The 19,388-nt window shown below is 54.4% G+C and overlaps 1 protein-coding gene across 2 annotated transcripts in view; it reads left to right on the top strand.

Moving 5' to 3' along the window:
- The window catches only part of CLPB (ClpB family mitochondrial disaggregase), a 66,413-nt gene that overhangs the window by 23,072 nt on the left and 23,953 nt on the right, over positions 1-19,388 (top strand). For both annotated transcript variants that reach the window (XM_073661181.1, XM_073661180.1), the window contains exons 4-7: positions 1,912-2,015; positions 8,796-8,924; positions 14,624-14,721; positions 18,745-18,859. In XM_073661181.1, the coding sequence (XP_073517282.1) occupies positions 1,912-2,015; positions 8,796-8,924; positions 14,624-14,721; positions 18,745-18,859 (446 nt within the window). The remainder of the gene's footprint in view (positions 1-1,911; positions 2,016-8,795; positions 8,925-14,623; positions 14,722-18,744; positions 18,860-19,388) is intronic.

Here is a 19,388-nt window from a genome sequence, read left to right as displayed (position 1 = left end):
CGCCTCCGTCCCGTTTGTGCTGCGGCCGATCGTCGCCTCCGTCCCGTTTGTGCTGCGGCCGATCGTCGCCTCCGTCCCGTTTGTGCTGCGGCCGATCGTCGCCTCCGTCCCGTTTGTGCTGCGGCCGATCGTCGCCTCCGTCCCGTTTGTGCTGCGGCCGATCGTCGCCTCCGTCCCGTTTGTGCTGCGGCCGATCGTCGCCTCCGTCCCGTTTGTGCTGCGGCCGATCGTCGCCTCCGTCCCGTTTGTGCTGCGGCCGATCGTCGCCTCCGTCCCGTTTGTGCTGCGGCCGATCGTCGCCTCCGTCCCGTTTGTGCTGCGGCCGATCGTCGCCTCCGTCCCGTTTGTGCTGCGGCCGATCGTCGCCTCCGTCCCGTTTGTGCTGCGGCCGATCGTCGCCTCCGTCCCGTTTGTGCTGCGGCCGATCGTCGCCTCCGTCCCGTTTGTGCTGCGGCCGATCGTCGCCTCCGTCCCGTTTGTGCTGCGGCCGATCGTAGCTGGAATCCCTTCGTCTGTTATTCGTAGCTTTCGTTCTATATTAATGATTTCTGCCCTGTAATCTGATATTATTGGTGCTGATGCCGGATTATTGGACGTTATTCCTTTACTAATCCCGTGCCGCTTTCCTCTATGACCTTGTGCCATCCATGAGACCCCGTGTCCCGGCGGCCGGTCATGAGCTGCCGTGATGACGCTAATCTGAGGGACTGCCTCGTGTCATTGCTACATTATGTGACCGGTCAGTGCCGGATTATCAGATGACAAGTATAAGGACCCTGACGGTTATGCAGAGGTTATTACTGCAGGGGGCTCAGCGGCCCCTCCCCTGGCTGAGCCTCCGCTCCCTGCTGGGGGTAATTAGAGGAGGACATCGGTGGGCTGCCCGCACCGTCACACCCGACTGTCCCTCTGTAGAGACCTCCTGGATGAGTGGTCCCAGCTGCCCCCAGCGCTGCCGAGCCACACGTGGACCCTCGTCACCATCGACTGGCCATGAATGTATATGATCATGAATGTATGGCGGGATCAATAGTGAAGTGCAGCAGGTTGTGCCCCCCGCAAGGTAAACCTCATTATATACCCCTGTATATAGCAGACGGCCCCCCAGATCCGGACTACGGGACCCTCAGTGTTCAATGGTACTTACTGTACTGATGAACACAGATTATAAGGAAACTCAAAGCGTGTGTCTATAAATACCATCACATCTCCTCCTCCAGTCACCTCCAGAGCTGCACTCACTATTTTGCTGTTACATCATGTCTTATCCTCCAGTCACCTCCAGAGCTGCAGTCACTATTCTGCAGTCATATCGTGTCTTATCCTCCAGTCACCTCCAGAGCTGCAGTCACTATTCTGCTGTTACATTATGTCTTATTCACCAGTCACCTCCAGAGCTGCAGTCACTATTCTGCTGTTACATCGTGTCTTATCCTCCAATCACCTCCAGAGCTGCAGTCACTATTCTGATGTTACAGCATGTCTTATCCTCCAGTCACCTCCAGAGCTGCACTCACTATTTTGCTGTTACATCATGTCTTATCCTCCAGTCACCTCCAGAGCTGCAGTCACTATTCTGCTGTTACATCATGTCTTATCCTCCAGTCACCTCCAGAGCTGCAGTCACTATTCTGCTGTTACATCATGTCTTATCCTCCAGTCACCTCCAGAGCTGCAGTCACTATTCTGCTGTTATTTCATGTCTGATCCTTATTTCATGTAACAGCAGAATAGTGATTTCAGCTCTGGAGGTGACTGGAGGATAAGACATGAAGTGACTGCAGCTCTGGAGGATTATACTGTGTATGGACATGCACAGGTAATACTTCCCCACGATGCAGTGCGGCAGGCTGTGTCCGGCGGAGTGTCAGCTCTTGGGTTCGCTCTCACGCTCCTCTTCTCTCTTTTCAGTGTGGTGCAGTCGTTACTTCGTGCCGGCGCTGACCCCAACCTGGGAGACGACTTCTCCAGCGTGTACCAGGTGGCGAAGGAGAAAGACCTGCACTCGCTGCAAGGTGAGCCGGGGCGGAGGACGGGGCCTCGCTGCGCTATGGGAGCCTGATACTCCAGTCACACCCAGAGCTGCATGTACATCTCTAGGTCTGCACAGACACGGCGCTGTTGTATTGTGCTGCTCGTGTGTCATACGTGTTACACAGCGTTGTCGAGCAGAGGGTGCTGCAGGTCACAACGGGGGAGGGGTGGCCGGGATGCTACGCTCTTTTTGTCCCACCCCGGCCTCCGCCGCGCTCTTTTTTTTTTGTCCCCGCGGCCTCTTTCTGCCCGTTAGGGGTTATGACCTCCTATATATGTGGTGATGAGACGCTGGATATAATTGTCAGCTCTTGTGCCGTCTTGTCTGCTGCTCCCGGTTGTGTCAGCCGCCCCTTCCCTGCTCCTCCCGGTTGTGTCGGCCGCCTCACTCCCCCCGCCTCTCCCGGTTGTCCCGGCCTCCTCTTCTCCCGGTTGTCCCGGTTGTCCCGGCCTCCTCTTCTCCCGGTTGTCCCGGTCTCCTCTCACCCTGCTTCTCCCCGTTGTCCCGGCCTCCTCTTCTCCCGGTTGTCCCGGCCTCCTCTCACCCTGCTTCTCCCCGTTGTCCCGGCCTCCTCTTCTCCCGGTTGTCCCGGTCTCCTCTCACCCTGCTTCTCCCCGTTGTCCCGGTCTCCTCTCACCCTGCTTCTCCCCGTTGTCCCGGCCTCCTCTTCTCCCCGTTGTCCCGGCCTCCTCTTCTCCCGGTTGTCCCGGTCTCCTCTCACCCTGCTTCTCCCCGTTGTCCCGGTCTCCTCTCACCCTGCTTCTCCCCGTTGTCCCGGCCTCCTCTTCTCCCCGTTGTCCCGGCCTCCTCTTCTCCCGGTTGTCCCGACCTCCTCTTCTCCCGGTTGTCCCGGTCTCCTCTCACCCTGCTTCTCCCCGTTGTCCCGGCCTCCTCTTCTCCCGGTTGTCCCGGTCTCCTCTCACCCTGCTTCTCCCCGTTGTCCCGGCCTCCTCTTCTCCCCGTTGTGCCGGCCTCCTCTCACCCTGCTTCTCCCCGTTGTCCCGGCCTCCTCTTCTCCCGGTTGTCCCGGTCTCCTCTCACCCTGCTTCTCCTGGTTGTCCGGCCGCCACTTACCCCGGTTGTCCAGACCTCCTCTTCTCCCGGTTGTCCCGGTCTCCTCTCAACCTGCTTCTCCCCGTTGTCCCGGCCTCCTCTTCTCCCGGTTGTGCCGGCCTCCTCTCACCCTGCTTCTCCCGGTTGTGCCGGCCTCCTCTCACCCTGCTTCTCCCGGTTGTCCCGGCCTCCTCTTCTCCCGGTTGTCCCGGCCTCCTCTTCTCCCCGTTGTCCCGGCCTCCTCTTCTCCCCGTTGTCCCGGCCTCCTCTTCTCCCCGTTGTCCCGGCCTCCTCTCACCCTGCTTCTCCTGGTTGTCCGGCCGCCACTTACCCCGGTTGTCCAGACCTCCTCTCAACCTGCTTCTCCCCGTTGTCCCGGCCTCCTCTTCTCCCGGTTGTGCCGGCCTCCTCTCACCCCTCTTCTCCCAGTTGTGCCGGCCGCCTTTCTCCCCACTTCTCCCGGTTGTGCCGGCCGCCCCTATGACCCCCCCCCCCCCCCCCGCTTCTCCCGGTTGTGCCGGCCGCCCCTCCCCCCGCTTCTCCCGGTTGTTCCGGTCGCCCCTCCTCCGCCCGCCGCCATCTGTACATATTTCTCTTTTATAAAAGCATCTAAACTGCGGCATCCCAGAAATATATTGCAGAGATTTGCGCGGTGGCGGCGGCCGGCAGCGAGCGGTGATGGATGTGCGGCGCGACTCCCCCTGACGCTTTATCGAGTTTGCCATCATAATGCCGCGCTCCGGTATTTCTCACAGATGATGACTGAGCTGTCATGGCGGAGGGCGGGGGAGGGGAGCAGACGCCCCGTAATAATAAGACTTTAATCTCTTTACCGCTCTCCTGCCTAGTGTCTCAGATTCATCTTCCCTGACACTCGGCTCAGCCGGCACCGGGGGCCCGTTAACCCTCTGTGGGGCCCGTTAACCCTCTGTGGGGCCCCACCCCGGGTAAACTTTTCCATCCCATACACAGTCACTCCTGCGAGTGTTTGTGCTCCTTATTGTTTTCTCGAATTGGGTAAAATCGATGCGTGCGGCCCTTTAAGATGAGGGATTTCTACAATAACCATTCTCTCTGTCTGTCCCTGGGAAAGTTGGGTGACCGGTGACTTATCAGGAGCTGTCATCCAGCTTTCCCAGAGCCCAGAATGACAAATGTGCCAACATTTCATAATAAGCGCACAGCAGCTGCCGAGCACTGACCGCTCACCCAGCTTTCCCAGCAGCTGCCGAGCACTGACCGCTCACCCAGCTTTCCCAGCAGCTGCCGAGCACTGACCGCTCACCCAGCTTTCCCAGCAGCTGCCGAGCACTGACCACTCACCCAGCTTTCCCAGCAGCTGCCGAGCACTGACCAGCTCACCCAGCTTTCCCAGCAGCTGCCGAGCACTGACCGCTCACCCAGCTTTCCCAGCAGCTGCCGAGCACTGACCCGCTCACCCAGCTTTCCCAGCAGCTGCCGAGCACTGACCCGCTCACCCAGCTTTCCCAGCAGCTGCCGAGCACTGACCGCTCACCCAGCTTTCCCAGCAGCTGCCGAGCACTGACCCGCTCACCCAGCTTTCCCAGCAGCTGCCGAGCACTGACCGCTCACCCAGCTTTCCCAGCAGCTGCCGAGCACTGACCGCTCACCCAGCTTTCCCAGCAGCTGCCGAGCACTGACCGTTCACCCAGCTTTCCCAGCAGCTGCCGAGCACTGACCGCTCACCCAGCTTTCCCAGGAGCCTGGATTCTTTATTTGCTGAGGTTTATTCCTCCTTGTAATATCAGAGAGAGTAATGTTCTGGCGTCTGGGAAAGCCGCATTACTCCATATATCATTTACAGGTACCATCACCCAGCTTTCCCACAATCCTGTATGGTCACTGAATAAGTCAGCAGATTTTACATTATGGGAAAGCTGGGTGACTACTGGGCCCTGAAATGCTTTGTACAGCTCCAACTCAGCCAATCACCCAACTTTCCAAGTGTCCTGAATGGTAAATGTGCCTAGTTATGTATCTTCTCCGTCCTTATTACTGCATCACCGGGCAGCTATGATGTTCTTGACTCTGGGAAAGCTGAGTGACAGACCCTCCAGGAGCTGTGCGGAGCAATTTATCTTCAGACCTTCCCAGGTCTGCCGAGTTCCCTCTCCTCCTCTTAAAGATGGTAATGTATCGCAGTATGGGAAAGCTGGGTGATGGCTCTGACATGGCAGTTACAGCTTAGGCACTGTCACCCAGCTTTCCTCGTGTCCTGAATAGTGCACCTGTGTGTTATGTATTTCCTTCTTCCACGTTGTATCCTTATTAATAACCCAACTTTTCCAGAAAATTATAAAATCTATATAACATCTGACCAGCAGGGGGCGACGCTCAGGAGGGTGAGATCCTCTGTGCGCTGCAGATGCCCCAGCAGGTGGATGAGTTATCATTGATTGGAGCCTGCAGAGCAGAAATCTGACTGCAGCTGCTGGTTATCCACCCGTGTAATCAATAGTAACATCAACCTCTGAGAGCGCCCCCCGGGGGCTACATCTGTCCTAGCTGACAAGTGCACCTGCAGCCACAGAGATGCCGGACCGCCGACCATCCACTGTTCCCTGTTATCAGCCATTACTGGGGGAGGGGACTGTAGGACAGGAGTGTATTACATTGCTCTCTGTTATCAGCCGTCCATTGGAGCATTTTCCGCCTCTGTGCTGATGATCCGGTGAGTTTTCTGTTTTTCCAGATTTGATCTCTGATGATTTTGTCTCTGCAGTAAGTGATGGAGACTATTTTCTACAGTGATGTGAACAAGTGTTCCTGATTTCTTATTCTTTTACATGTTTATCACTTAAATGTTTCACAAAAGACCCCACAACAACATCCAAAGAACTGCAGGCCTCGCTTGTCTCAGTTAAGGTCAGTGTTCATGACTCCACCGTAAGAAAGAGACTGGGCAGCATGGCAGAGTTCCAAGACGAAAACCACTGCTGAGCAAAAAGAACATAAAGGCTCGTCTCAGTTTTGCCAGAAAACATCTTGATGATCGCCAAGACTTTTGGGAGAATACTCTGTGGACTGACAAGACAAAAGTTGAACTTTTTGGAAGGTGTATGTCCCATTACATCTGCCTTAAAAGTATCACAGCATTTCAGAAAAGGAACATCATACCAACAGTAAAATATGGTGGTGGTATTGTGATGGTCTGGGGTTGTTTTGCTGCTTCAGAACCTGGAAGACTTGCTGTGGTAAATGGAGCCATGAATTATGTTGTCTACCAAAAAATCCTGAAGGAGAATATCCGACCATCTGTTCGTGACCTCAAGCTGAAGCGCACTTGGGTTATGCAGCAGGACGATGATCCAAAACACACCAGCAAGTCCACCTCTAAATGGCTTAAGAAAAACAAAATGAAGACTTTGGAGTGGCCTAGTCAAAGTCCTGACCTTAAACCTACTGAGATGCTGTTGGTGGACCTTAAAAAGGCGGAAACCTCCGATGTGGCAGAATTACAACAATTCTATAAAGACGAGCGGCCAAAATCCCTCCAGATCGTTGTAAAGACTCATTGCCAGTTATCGTAAACCCTTGAATGCAGTTGTTGCTGCTAAGAGCCCAACCAGATATTAGGTTTAGGGAGCAATCACTTTATCACACAGGGCCCTGTAGGTTTGGATTTCTTTTTCCCTTTAATAATAAAGACCTTCATTTATAAACTGTATTTTGTGGTTACTCGTGTTATCTTTGTCTAATATTCACAAAACAAATGTAATCTGAAACATTTAAGTGACAAACGTGCAAAAGAATAAGAAATCAGGAAGGGGGCAAACACTTTTTCACCACTGTATATATAATTCAGGTAACATATATTAGTAATAGCGTCTTCCACTCCGGTGACGCCGGGGCTGGGCTGTTTGCGTCGTGCGTCCTCTTCTAGATTTCTCTGTTTCCTGGATCCCCGGGTATTTGACCTGCAGGGGTGAAAGGTTCATAGGGCAAACACCCCCGGGCAGGAGAATAATGGATTCTTCCAGTCTCATCAGTGGGTAATGTTCATGTCTGTGTTGCTGTCCCCGGAGCGTACCATCATGAGATGAGAGAGGTGTCGGGGGATGGATCCTGTGTGCGTCCTGCCGGGCAGGATCTCTGCTTCCAGTCATTGAATTGAATCATTTGATGGTTCAGATCCGTCCTCGGATTCACATGGACTCGCTGGAGCCGCAGCGCACGGTGCGGCTGTAACTGCACAGTATAACACACAGCATGGCGGCCGTGTGATCCCTGCAGGAAGGTGTATGGAACAAGATGTGTCACATGACCAGCACGGATCTGGGAAGGTTCCTAGACAATGACAGCAAGCAGAGGTCTATAGATGTGTAAGGAGCAGGCTCTGAGTGCTGATGAGGATGATGGAGGTGGTGATAGCGATGAGGATGATGCAGGTGGTGATAGCGATGAGGATGATGCAGGTGGTGATAGCGATGAGGATGATGCAGGTGGTGATAGCGATGAGGATGATGGAGGTGGTGATAGCGATGAGGATGATGGAGGTGGTGATAGTGATGAGGATGTTGGAGGTGGTGATAGCGATGAGGATGATGGAGGTGGTGATAGCGATGAGGATGATGGAGATGGTGATAGCGATGAGGATGATGGAGGTGGTGATAGCGATGAGGAGGATGGAGGTGGTGATAGCGATGAGGAGGATGGAGGTGGTGATAGCGATGAGGAGGATGGAGGTGGTGATAGCGATGAGGAGGATGGAGGTGGTGATAGCGATGAGGAGGATGGAGGTGGTGATAGCGATGAGGAGGATGGAGGTGGTGATAGCGATGAGGAGGATGGAGGTGGTGATAGCGATGAGGAGGATGGAGGTGGTGATAGCGATGAGGAGGATGGAGGTGGTGATAGCGATGAGGATGTTGGAGGTGGTGATAGCGATGAGGATGATGGAGGTGGTGATAGCGATGAGGATGTTGGAGGTGGTGATAGCGATGAGGAGGATGGAGGTGGTGATAGCGATGAGGAGGATGGAGGTGGTGATAGCGATGAGGAGGATGGAGGTGGTGATAGCGATGAGGAGGATGGAGGTGGTGATAGCGATGAGGAGGATGGAGGTGGTGATAGCGATGAGGAGGATGGAGGTGGTGATAGCGATGAGGATGATGGAGGTGGTGATAGCGATGAGGATGTTGGAGGTGGTGATAGCGATGAGGAGGATGGAGGTGGTGATAGCGATGAGGAGGATGGAGGTGGTGATAGCGATGAGGAGGATGGAGGTGGTGATAGCGATGAGGAGGATGGAGGTGGTGATAGCGATGAGGAGGATGGAGGTGGTGATAGCGATGAGGATGATGGAGGTGGTGATAGCGATGAGGATGATGGAGGTGGTGATAGCGATGAGGAGGATGGAGGTGGTGATAGCGATGAGGAGGATGGAGGTGGTGATAGCGATGAGGAGGATGGAGGTGGTGATAGCGATGAGGAGGATGGAGGTGGTGATAGCGATGAGGAGGATGGAGGTGGTGATAGCGATGAGGAGGATGGAGGTGGTGATAGCGATGAGGATGATGGAGGTGGTGATAGCGATGAGGATGATGGAGGTGGTGATAGCGATGAGGATGATGGAGGTGGTGATAGCGATGAGGATGATGCTGGTGGTGATAGCGATGAGGATGATGGAGGTGGTGATAGCGATGAGGATGATGGAGGTGGTGACGTCTTTCTTCTTTCCTTGTAGTTCTGGTGACGCGGGAGGATGAGTTCAGTAATCGCCTCAATAATCGCGCCAGTTTCCGGGGCTGCACCGCGCTGCACTACGCCACCCTGATGGACGACTACGGGACGGTCCTGACTCTGCTGGAGGCGGGTGAGTCCTAAATATATAGTGTGTACAGGGATATATGTACCATGTGCTGCCGCTATTGTACCAGATCTGCTGTTCCCCGATTGCAACCTCTCCCAGTGGGGGTCCCCGGCGGGGCTTGCGGCCTCTTCCTGTGGGGGTCCCCGACGGGGCTTGCGGCTTCTCCCAGTGGGGGGTCCCCGGCAGGGCTTGTGGCCTCTTCCCGTGGGGGTCCCCGGCGGGGCTTGCGGCCTCTTCCCGTGGGGGTCCCCTACGGGGCTTGCGGCCTCTTCCCGTGGGGGTCCCCGGCTTGCGGCCTCTGCCCCTGGGCTGCAGTTGCCCTGGTGGACCAGCAGATGCCCGGATGCCGCCCTGTGAGTGCTGGTGTCTGGTGGCGGCAGGAGGACGGTGTTCCTCGGTGAGCCTCCACCTTCTGTCCTCCACTTCCTCTCCACCTGCCGTCTGGGGCCGGCACCCTCCTCGCCCTCCGGGGCATAAGCCATTATCTGGCCACTTAAACAGGCGGCGGAGCTGAGGAAGCCCCGGGGGGCGCAGTCCTCCCATTCTCTCACTTGACCTTTGCTGGACTTGTGGCCGGTGCATGACCGGGCACCGCACATTAACCCAGTCAGCGCCAGCCGGACGTGTGCAGCGATGCGCAGAGGTAGTGCTGCGGGTGAAAGTGGGTGTTCGGGGCCAGATGGGCGCTGGGGGCTGTTTACCTTTCTCGTATCTGCTCCGCTTCACCTGCGACCGTACACAAACCCCCAGGTGTCTAGACCCACAGATGGCGTGGCGCCCGCTGCCGAGGACTGGTTAACTCGGATTCCAGGACGGCTGTGATCGTCTCATGTTCTGTGCGGCAGATGTTGGTGTCATCGGTCGGAGGGGCCGTCACCCAGCTTTCCACAGACCACGTAGTGCAATTCTCCGCGGTGCCCATCTTGGCTGCAGTCAATGAACCAGGAGGCCCAGGATGAACAGAGTTCTAGGGGCTGGCAGCCTGTGTGATGCAACTGTAACACACACTCATCAGTGAGAAGCTGGCATCCCTCCATTAAACCCTACTGGCAGCTTCAGGGTCCTGCTGGCAGCTGCATGGCAGGGTTTAACCTGCGCCCTCTCTGCGGTTTACGGCTCCACAGGGAGAATGACGACCGCGGGCGCTCAGCGGAGGAGGCGCCGTATCCCAACAGGACGCCTCATCACAGTGCAGCAGCGGATGGGCAGGGCATGCTGGGAGTTGTAGTTTTCAGTGACGTGATTTTTTTCATCCTGTTATGAGAATGGAATATTAAAGAATATTCCCACCAGCGTGGTCACCCAGCTTTCCTGGAGCCCTGTGTGACCACCTCTCTAAGGGCTGCAGCATTAGCCACATTGGTTATCACCCAGCTTTCCTGGAGCCCTGTGTGACCACCTCTCTAAGGGCTGCAGCATTAGCCACATTGGTTATCACCCAGCTTTCCTGGAGCCCTGTGTGACCACCTCTCTAAGGGCTGCAGCATTAGCCACATTGGTTATCACCCAGCTTTCCTGGAGCCCTGTGTGACCACCTCTCTAAGGGCTGCAGCATTAGCCATATTGGTTATCACCCAGCTTTCCTGGAGCCCTGTGTGACCACCTCTCAAGGGGCTGCAGCATTAGCCACATTGGTTATCACCCAGCTTTCCTGGAGCCCTGTGTGACCACCTCTCTAAGGGCTGCAGCATTAGCCACATTGGTTATCACCCAGCTTTCCTGGAGCCCTGTGTGACCACCTCTCTAAGGGCTGCAGCATTAGCCACATTGGTTATCACCCAGCTTTCCTGGAGCCCTGTGTGACCACCTCTCTAAGGGCTGCAGCATTAGCCACATTGGTTATCACCCAGCTTTCCTGGAGCCCTGTGTGACCACCTCTGTAGGGGCTGCTGCATTAGGTTTATTGGTTATCACCCAGCTTTCCTGGAGCCCTGTGTGACCACCTCTCTAAGGGCTGCAGCATTAGCCATATTGGTTATCACCCAGCTTTCCTGGAGCCCTAAGTGACCACCTCTCTAGGGGCTGCAGCATTAGCCATATTAGTTATCACCCAGCTTTCCCAGATTCCTGATAAGCGCATCTGTAGTGAAAATAGCCACCCAACTTTCCAAGACTCCTAAATGGCAGGAGAGGTGTTCGTATGGTGCAGATATATTAGGTCAGTTGTGTTGTGAACACGCCAGAGCTTTAATGGCAGCCATATTGGTTGTCACCCAGCTTTCCTCGGCACAGATAAAGCAGCTGTTGGGATTTATTAGGAATTTAAGGGGCGACTCCTGTAGGACAATGGCGTCCGTCCGGTGACCGCTGAGGGCCGGGGCTGGTGCGGGACCCTCACCGGCGATTGACAGGGACCCCGGAAGCCACGAGTCGGAAAGACAAATAGCGCGGAGGCTGGAGTTAATAAAACGTGAGTAATGCGGCGCTGTCACCGCCATAAACTTTTTTCAATAGCAGCGACAGAAACATATTTCCCCAATGAGTGACCTTCTCCAGCGGAGGCTCCGAGCGGCGCCTCATTCATCATATATTATAAGCTGCCGCGGCTAATGCCTCCGCCCGCGGTGCCGGCCAGGTGCCCGTCATCCATAACATGGGCCGCACTGTGGGTGGTGACTAATTGCCCGCTCTGTTAAGGGGTCTTAAGGTTGTAGACCCTTCGGCGTGAGCACAATGGGCCGCCTGATCCTCCGCCAATTAACCCCCCGCGGCCCCTGCACAGGCGGTCATTGTCTTCATGTCCACCCCCCGATTCACAGACTGACGTCCTCCCGTCAATGCAGTCATTGGAATCTATATGTTGTAAAATTCCAGTAATCCGGCATTATCTGGACGTCTCAGTGTGATGGAAACGGACATCCCAGATTATCAGACAATCTGTAAATCCGGGTGATGATAATAGGTGCAGTAGCTGGAGCGCAGGGGTCTCGGGTGAGGAAGCTGGAGCGCAGGGGTCTCGGGTGAGGAAGCTGGAGCGCAGGGGTCTCGGGTGAGGAAGCTGGCGCGCAGGGGTCTCGGGTGAGGAAGCTGGCGCGCAGGGGTCTCGGGTGAGGAAGCTGGTGCGCAGGGGTCTCTGGTGAGGAAGCTGGAGCGCAGGGGTCTCGGGTGAGGAAGCTGAAGCGAAGGGGTCTCGGGTGAGGAAGCTGGCGCGCAGGGGTCTCGGGTGAGGAAGCTGAAGCGAAGGGGTCTCGGGTGAGGAAGCTGAAGCGAAGGGGTCTCGGGTGAGGAAGCTGGCGCGCAGGGGTCTCGGGTGAGGAAGCTGGCGCGCAGGGGTCTCGGGTGAGGAAGCTGGCACTCAGGGGTCTCGGGTGAGGAAGCTGGTGCGCAGGTGTCTTTGGTGAGGAAGCTGAAGCGAAGGGGTCTCGGATGAGGAAGCTGGAGCGCAGGGGTCTCGGGTGAGGAAGCTGGAGCGCAGGGGTCTCGGGTGAGGAAGCTGGAGCGCAGGGGTCTCGGGTGAGGAAGCTGGCGCGCAGGGGTCTCGGGTGAGGAAGCTGGCACTCAGGGGTCTCGGGTGAGGAAGCTGGTGCGCAGGTGTCTTTGGTGAGGAAGCTGAAGCGAAGGGGTCTCGGATGAGGAAGCTGGAGCGCAGGGGTCTCGGGTGAGGAAGCTGGAGCGCAGGGGTCTCGGGTGAGGAAGCTGGAGCGCAGGGGTCTCGGGTGAGGAAGCTGGAGCGCAGGGGTCTCGGGTGAGGAAGCTGGAGCGCAGGGGTCTCGGGTGAGGAAGCTGGAGCGCAGGGGTCTCGGGTGAGGAAGCTGGAGCGCAGGGGTCTCGGGTGAGGAAGCTGGAGCGCAGGGGTCTCGGGTGAGGAAGCTGGAGCGCAGGGGTCTCTGTTGAGGAAGCTGGAGCGCAGAGGTCTCTGGCGTGGAAGCTGGAGCGCAGGGGTCTCTGGCGTGGAAGCTGGAGCGCAGGGGTCTCTGGCGTGGAAGCTGGAGCGCAGGGGTCTCTGGCGTGGAAGCTGGAGCGCAGGGGTCTCTGGCGTGGAAGCTGGAGCGCAGGGGTCTCTGGCGTGGAAGCTGGAGCGCAGGGGTCTCTGGCGTGGAAGCTGGAGCGCAGGGGTCTCTGGCGTGGAAGCTGGAGCGCAGGGGTCTCGGGTGAGGAAGCTGGCACGCAGGGGTCTCGGGTGAGGAAGCTGGCACGCAGGGGTCTCGGGTGAGGAAGCTGGCACGCAGGGGTCTCGGGCGAGGAAGCTGGAGCGCAGGGGTCTGTCTCGGGCGAGGAAGCTGGAGCGCAGGGGTCTCGGGCGAGGACGCTGGGAAAGTTGGATGACAACCACTATGAAGGTGAATACATCTGTAGTGTTCCCACCTGCATGAGACCCCCCCCATGGAGTCCTATAAGACCCCCAGGGGCCCCTCCTACCCTGGCTAGGGCCTTTTTTGTCAAATGCCGGATTATCGGGGTTCCTGTTGCAGATCAGCGGATGTGTATTGGGTCTTGTATGACCATCTGATAATCCAGCTTCTAGACTAGGAATTGAAGGGAAGTTCCAGAATCGGCTCACTAGCCTGCAAAGCAGAGGGGGCGTGGCCATTATCAGCCAATCAGATCATTTCTGGTATTTTCTGCCCTATAGCAGTAAGATTAATAAGCCACAACTCCAGAATGTCCCCCAGGGGCCTCTGTTCATCCTGAGCCTTCTGAATACAATGCCAGATGTGCAGTGAAGACTGACACATGGGGAGATGAGTAAGAGAAGCAAAGCTTCCATGAATGGCAGGGTGTGGGCAGATTTCAGGCCTTGCGATGGCCATTATGGGGGGCACTGAGGCTGGTGACGTGCAGAGCCCGGGGGGGCCGGCAGGCGCCTCTCCCGCTCCGATGACACGTGTTATTTATGAAGGTTCAATATCTGATCGCTGCTGGTCGTGCGCCCGGCGAATCGATGAACACCCCCCCTTATCCTCCTCATGGTCAGGTCCTATCAATTATTGCTGCAATTAGTCATGTGGTCCGGACCATTAACAGGGGGATTAAGCTAATATTGGAGCGCCGCATCGATTGATCCCGGGGAAGAGAATAGATGTGCGGCCTCTGGGCTGTCATCAGCCGGCGGCCGGGGACACGTTAACGGCAGCGCGCTCACTGCTCAGCGATCAGTCTTGTCAGCCGGGGCCACGGCAGAGAGCGGCCGCCCCGACCTCTGATCAATGGCCCTTATATCCCGACCACTTTATGGGCCTTAACCCTGACACTGCTGGAGGGGACTCGCCCCGGAGCAATCAATATCCGAGGAAAAGAAAAACCAACAAGCCCCCAAATCTCATCATGTCATCATTGTGCTGTCCTGTTTGTTACAATGTATCAGCGTGGGGAAGACTTGATACAATTGTAGCAAATCAAAACTTCTCACAGCTGAAGATTCGCTACACTTGTGTCTGGTCCTCAATCCCCTCACCCTGTCCTCCAGGATGGTTACCTGTACTGATACATTGTAACAAACGCGTGCAAACAGGAGTACTCAGCTTCTGACCTTTCACTGACAGCAAAAAGAGATCCAGAAATAGTTTTAAAACTTTCAAAACTTTTCTCACTGTTCAGAAACTACTACACCCAGCATGCCCTGGGCAGGGCGGAAGCTGGAGAGGCAGTGTGTGCACCAGGCTGCTGGGCATAATGGGACTTGTAGTTCTGCAGCAGAAATCTGCATGTTGGAGATCACTGCATTACATTATTATGTGACTCTTCTGTCCCCCCTTCCCCAGGTGCGGACCCCATGCAGAAGAATGAGATGGGCCACACGCCCCTGGACTACGCCCGGGAAGGAGAGCTGAAGAGGATGCTGAAAGAATGGGAGAGCAAGGTGCGTGTGCGGGGAGCGTCCGGGATAACGCTGGAATTGCCATGTAAGCAATTCCCTAATATACAGTGCAAAGTGTGAGTGACTGGCAGTCCTGGAGTCTGTGCTGTACGGGGCGACTGATCCGGACCGCTCCGCTCTCGATCCCGGCAGCTCTATGAGCAGGACTGGAGGATCTACAGCCACTGACAGCAAGCAGAGGTCTAGAGGAAAGCTGAAGAATGGAGGCACAAACCGCCGTCAGGATTAAGAGGATTCATATTACCTAAAGTTTGTGTCCTAATGGCGCCCCGCTAGTATTCTCTGGTGTCACCGTCCTCCAGGTGTCTGCTATAAAACGATGGCGGCTGAAGGGAATATGAAGATTAAGGGGGCTTTTGAGGAAGTGCCTCTTTAAGAGTGTCTTTAAGCAAGTGCCCCTTTAAGGGGGTGAGGGGGTTCTGTAAGGAAGTGTCCCTTTATGGACGGGGTCTGTAAGGAAGTGCCCTTTTATGGACAGGGGGTCTGTAAGGAAGTGTCCCTTTATGGACGGGGTCTGTAAGCAAGTGCCCCTTTATGGACTTGGTCTGTATAGAAGTGTACCTTTATGGACGGGGGGGGGGGGGGGGGGGTCTGTAAGGAAGTGTCCCTTTATGGATGGGGTCTGTAAGGAAGTGCCCTTTTATGGACAGGGGGTCTGTAAGGAAGTGCCCTTTTATGGACAGGGGGTCTGTAAGGAAGTGTCCCTTTATGGACGGGGTCTGTAAGCAAGTGCCCCTTTATGGACTTGGTCTGTATAGAAGTGTACCTTTATGGACGGGGGGGGGGTTCTGTAAGGAAGTGTCCCTTTATGGATGGGGTCTGTAAGCAAGTGCCCATTCATAGACGGGGGGGGGTCTGTAAGCAAGTGCCCCTTTATAGACGGGGGGGTCTGTAAGCAAGTGTCCCTTTATAGACGGGGGGGGGTCTGTAAGCAAGTGCCCCTTTATAGATGGGGGGGGGTCTGTAAGCAAGTGTCCCTTTATGGACGGGGTCTGTATAGAAGTGTCCCTTTATGGACGGGGGGGGGTCTGTAAGCAAGTGCCCCTTTATAGACGGGGTCTGTAAGCAAGTGCCCCTTTATAGACGGGGGGGTCTGTAAGCAAGTGCCCCTTTATGGACGGGGGAGTCTGTAAGCAAGTGCCCCTTTATGGATGGGGGGGGGTCTGTAAGCAAGTGCCCCTTTATGGACGGGGGGGGTGGGAGTCTGTAAGCAAGTGCCCCTTTATGGACGGGGGGTGGGAGTCTGTAAGCAAGTGCCCCTTTATGGACGGGGGGGTGGGAGTCTGTAAGCAAGTGCCCCTTTATGGACGGGGTGGTGGGGGTCTGTAAGCAAGTGCCCCTTTATGGACGGGGGAGTCTGTAAGCAAGTGCCCCTTTATGGACGGGGTGGTGGGGGTCTGTAAGCAAGTGCCCCTTTATGGACGGGGTCTGTAAGCAAGTGCCCCTTTATGGATGGGGGGGGGGGGTCTGTAAGCAAGTGTCCCTTTATGGATGGGGGGGGGGGGTCTGTAAGCAAGTGTCCCTTTATGGACGGGGGGGGTCTGTAAGGAAGTAACTGCTTATCGTGCACTTCCATAATATGCCGGGAATTGCTTGATGCCATTCCAAATACCGTTTGTGCCGCAATAAATGATTTCTGGGAAACTGCTTATAATACAATTCCAAAAAAATCTAATAGTGCAAACTCATAACTGCCTATAAGGCCCTGCCATAAGAGGAAATCGCTTAAGTGTCATTCCTGACGTCAACTGTACGGAATATATTGGCAATTGCTTATAGTGCACTTCCATAAGACAGAAGTCACCTGTACTGTAATATACCGACAGTTGCAGGGAATTGCTTACAATGTAATTGCTCACATCCCACTATGAAGGCAATCGCTCGCAGTGCAATTCCCCAGCTCTCGGCTGTGATGAGCGCAGGGTCTCGGCGTCTGTCATCGGTACAGTGCGGTGGATTATGTATCTCCCTCATAAATAAGCGATCACGCGGGGAGACGACCTGTTCTCCGCCATATTTCTCTGGGCGCGGGAGATGAATCTGCTTATAAAGCGGTAAAGCCGGGTGACGGGCGGGTGATGAACGGCTGGCTGACGGGGACAGGCTGCTGGCAGGTAGCGCTGCCGTATCCCCCTCTCTGCTGGGACTCCCCCGGAATTTATGGCTCATTTTAATCACAGACGAGAATGAATAGACGGGAGTATTTAATGCCGCCACATACGTTTTATTTACTCGCCGCCACGACAGCCGCAGACATTTACATTTGTCGTGTTTTCTTCTCCGCTGATAAATGAATGGAGCGGACCCCAAACCGAAGAACCCGGGGCGAGGGAGCCTGGGGACCCCGCATCCAAGTGCTGGTATAGGGTCCCCTAATGCCCCTGATAAGCCCCTGGTGCAACAATATAAGAATTAAAAGAAGAAAAAAAAAGTGAAAAACTTAAAGAAACAGTCACAAAAAAAAAATGTATTCCTCCTGCTGTATTAGTCGCAGCGACGTCTTATGGTTCTTGGGAGAAACAAAATGTGAAAAACTGTAAAGAATCAATCGCAGAATCAGACGCGATCACATGGTCACCACCATATTGTTACTTTTTGCAAAAAATGCAAGAATGAAAAAAATGTGAAAAATGTATAGAAACAGTCTCAGAAAAAGGATTGATGTTTTTTTTTTTTTTCCAAAGAACCTGATTGTTGAACCACAACAGTTCAATGTGACGATCAAAAAAAATGTGAAAAACTTAAAGGGGCAGTCCCATAAAAATGCTAGAGCTTCTCTGATGGGAACTACAAGCAAACGGACACCGGTCCATCATTCGTAGTGATGGTTTTACACGATTCTTGACCTTTTTGTGTTCATATGATTGAGAACAAAAAAAAAAAGTGAAAAACTTAAAGGAACAGTCTCTTAAAAATTTATGAAATGCACCTATGAAAAGTGTAGACAAATGGTCACTCGCATGTTTTTCACATTTTTTCTATTTTTTATTCTTGACTCATTGGGTTCTTATAGTACAAAAATTTTGGAATAAATAAATAAAAATGTGGAAAAAAAAATCCCAGAAAAATTCTTGATGCTCCTTTCAAATCCTACAAGAAAATTATCACTACCGCATTATTTGCATTTTAAATAATTTGGGGTGTCGTGATGTAACAGTGTGAGAATAAAAAAGTGAAAAACCTAAAAAAAAAAAAAAAAAAAATACCCCCCCCCCCCCCAAAAAAAAATAATGGTTTGGACTGCCCCATGAAAACTGGAAGTAAAAGGTCACTTCTGTATAATAATGCAGTGATGTGTTATGTGATTCTTGACTGATTGGGTGCTCGTAGTGCAAAAAATGTGAAAACAAAAAAAAAAAATGTGAAAAACTTAAAGGAACAGTTGGAGAAAAATGCCCGGGATGCTACAATAGAAACTGCGAGCACATGGTCCCTTGTAACAGTATTCACCGTGACGTTTTACTTGATTCTTGACCATTTGCGTTTTCAAGACGTAACAATGTGAGCACAAAAGAAAAATGTGAAAAACTTAAAGGAACAGTCCCAGAAAAATGCTTCAACTACTCAGATGGAAATTGTGAGCGTTAATTGTGTCTTTTTTTTGGCACAAATCCTGATTGTGTGCCTGCGAATACAAGTAAAGGGCGGAAGCCGCCTGCTAGGGATAAGAAATGTCTACGTCGGGGAAAGCTGGGTGATCTCAGCTCCTCCGGGGGTGGGGGGTCTCCTTCATTATCCTCATACCCCACATTGCTCTGCAGTACCCTGCCTCTCAGGAGCCTGGGATAACTGGTGGCGACCCCTTTAATAACCGTAAAAGGAGCCACACTGATGGCACCCAGCTCGCCCAGATTCCTGAATGGCAAATCACCTGCACAAGAAGGTTCCTGTGTCAGGGGGGACTGGGGCCGCCGTAGTGTTTGGGACATGATCCCGAGGTCCGGATGGGAAATCCTGCCGCTGTTTCCATTCACTGACAGCAGAGATCTCTTCCCGTTTATACAGTTCCAGGTGGCGCAGAGGAAGCGAGAGCTGGAGGAGCGGCGGCGGTTTCCCCTGGAGCAGCGCCTGAGGGAGCACATCGTGGGGCAGGAGGGCGCCATCGCCACCGTGGGCGCAGGTAAGTGGGATCACAACCCCCAGTGGCTTCTGCCGCCAAGATGGCGTCCATCAGTTATTCAGTCCTGCTCTCACAGCTGAGGGATCGTCACAGTGTAAGTAGAGGACGGCCGCTGCTGAGCCGCTACCTGCCCTGATACATTGGTCCGCACCCTCAGCTGTGTAAGCACGATATGATCCAGACGGTGTTCAGCCTCTGTTCCTAGTCACTGACAGCAAGCCGAGATCTTAAAAGAAATAAGTCAATAGGATCTTTTCATTATAAGGAGCCTCGGGAGTGGACGGTGTTAGGGGCCACACACTGGATCCTGGAGGGGCCGCTCCTCGTGAAGCCTGCAGCGCGCCGGCCCGTTATTTTTAGTCTTTGCTTCGTTCCTCCAGAGCTGAGATCTTTACTACTTTCATAAACTGTGTTGCCCCCCGGGGGGTGATCCAGCGCGGCCCCCTCCCGGCTGCTATATATAGGGCAGCTCGTTGCCCGTCGTCTCTCCAGGGCCCCATCCTGCGGGCACGTTATTGCTCACCGAGGC

Source organism: Phyllobates terribilis, unplaced genomic scaffold, assembly GCF_046119375.1.
Source record: "Phyllobates terribilis strain yellow unplaced genomic scaffold, ASM4611937v1 Scaffold_2__4_contigs__length_985480577, whole genome shotgun sequence".
NCBI classification, from domain to species: domain Eukaryota; kingdom Metazoa; phylum Chordata; class Amphibia; order Anura; family Dendrobatidae; genus Phyllobates; species Phyllobates terribilis.
The sequence above is the reverse complement of the archived record's forward strand: the minus strand, read 5'-3'. Positions and strand labels throughout refer to the sequence as shown.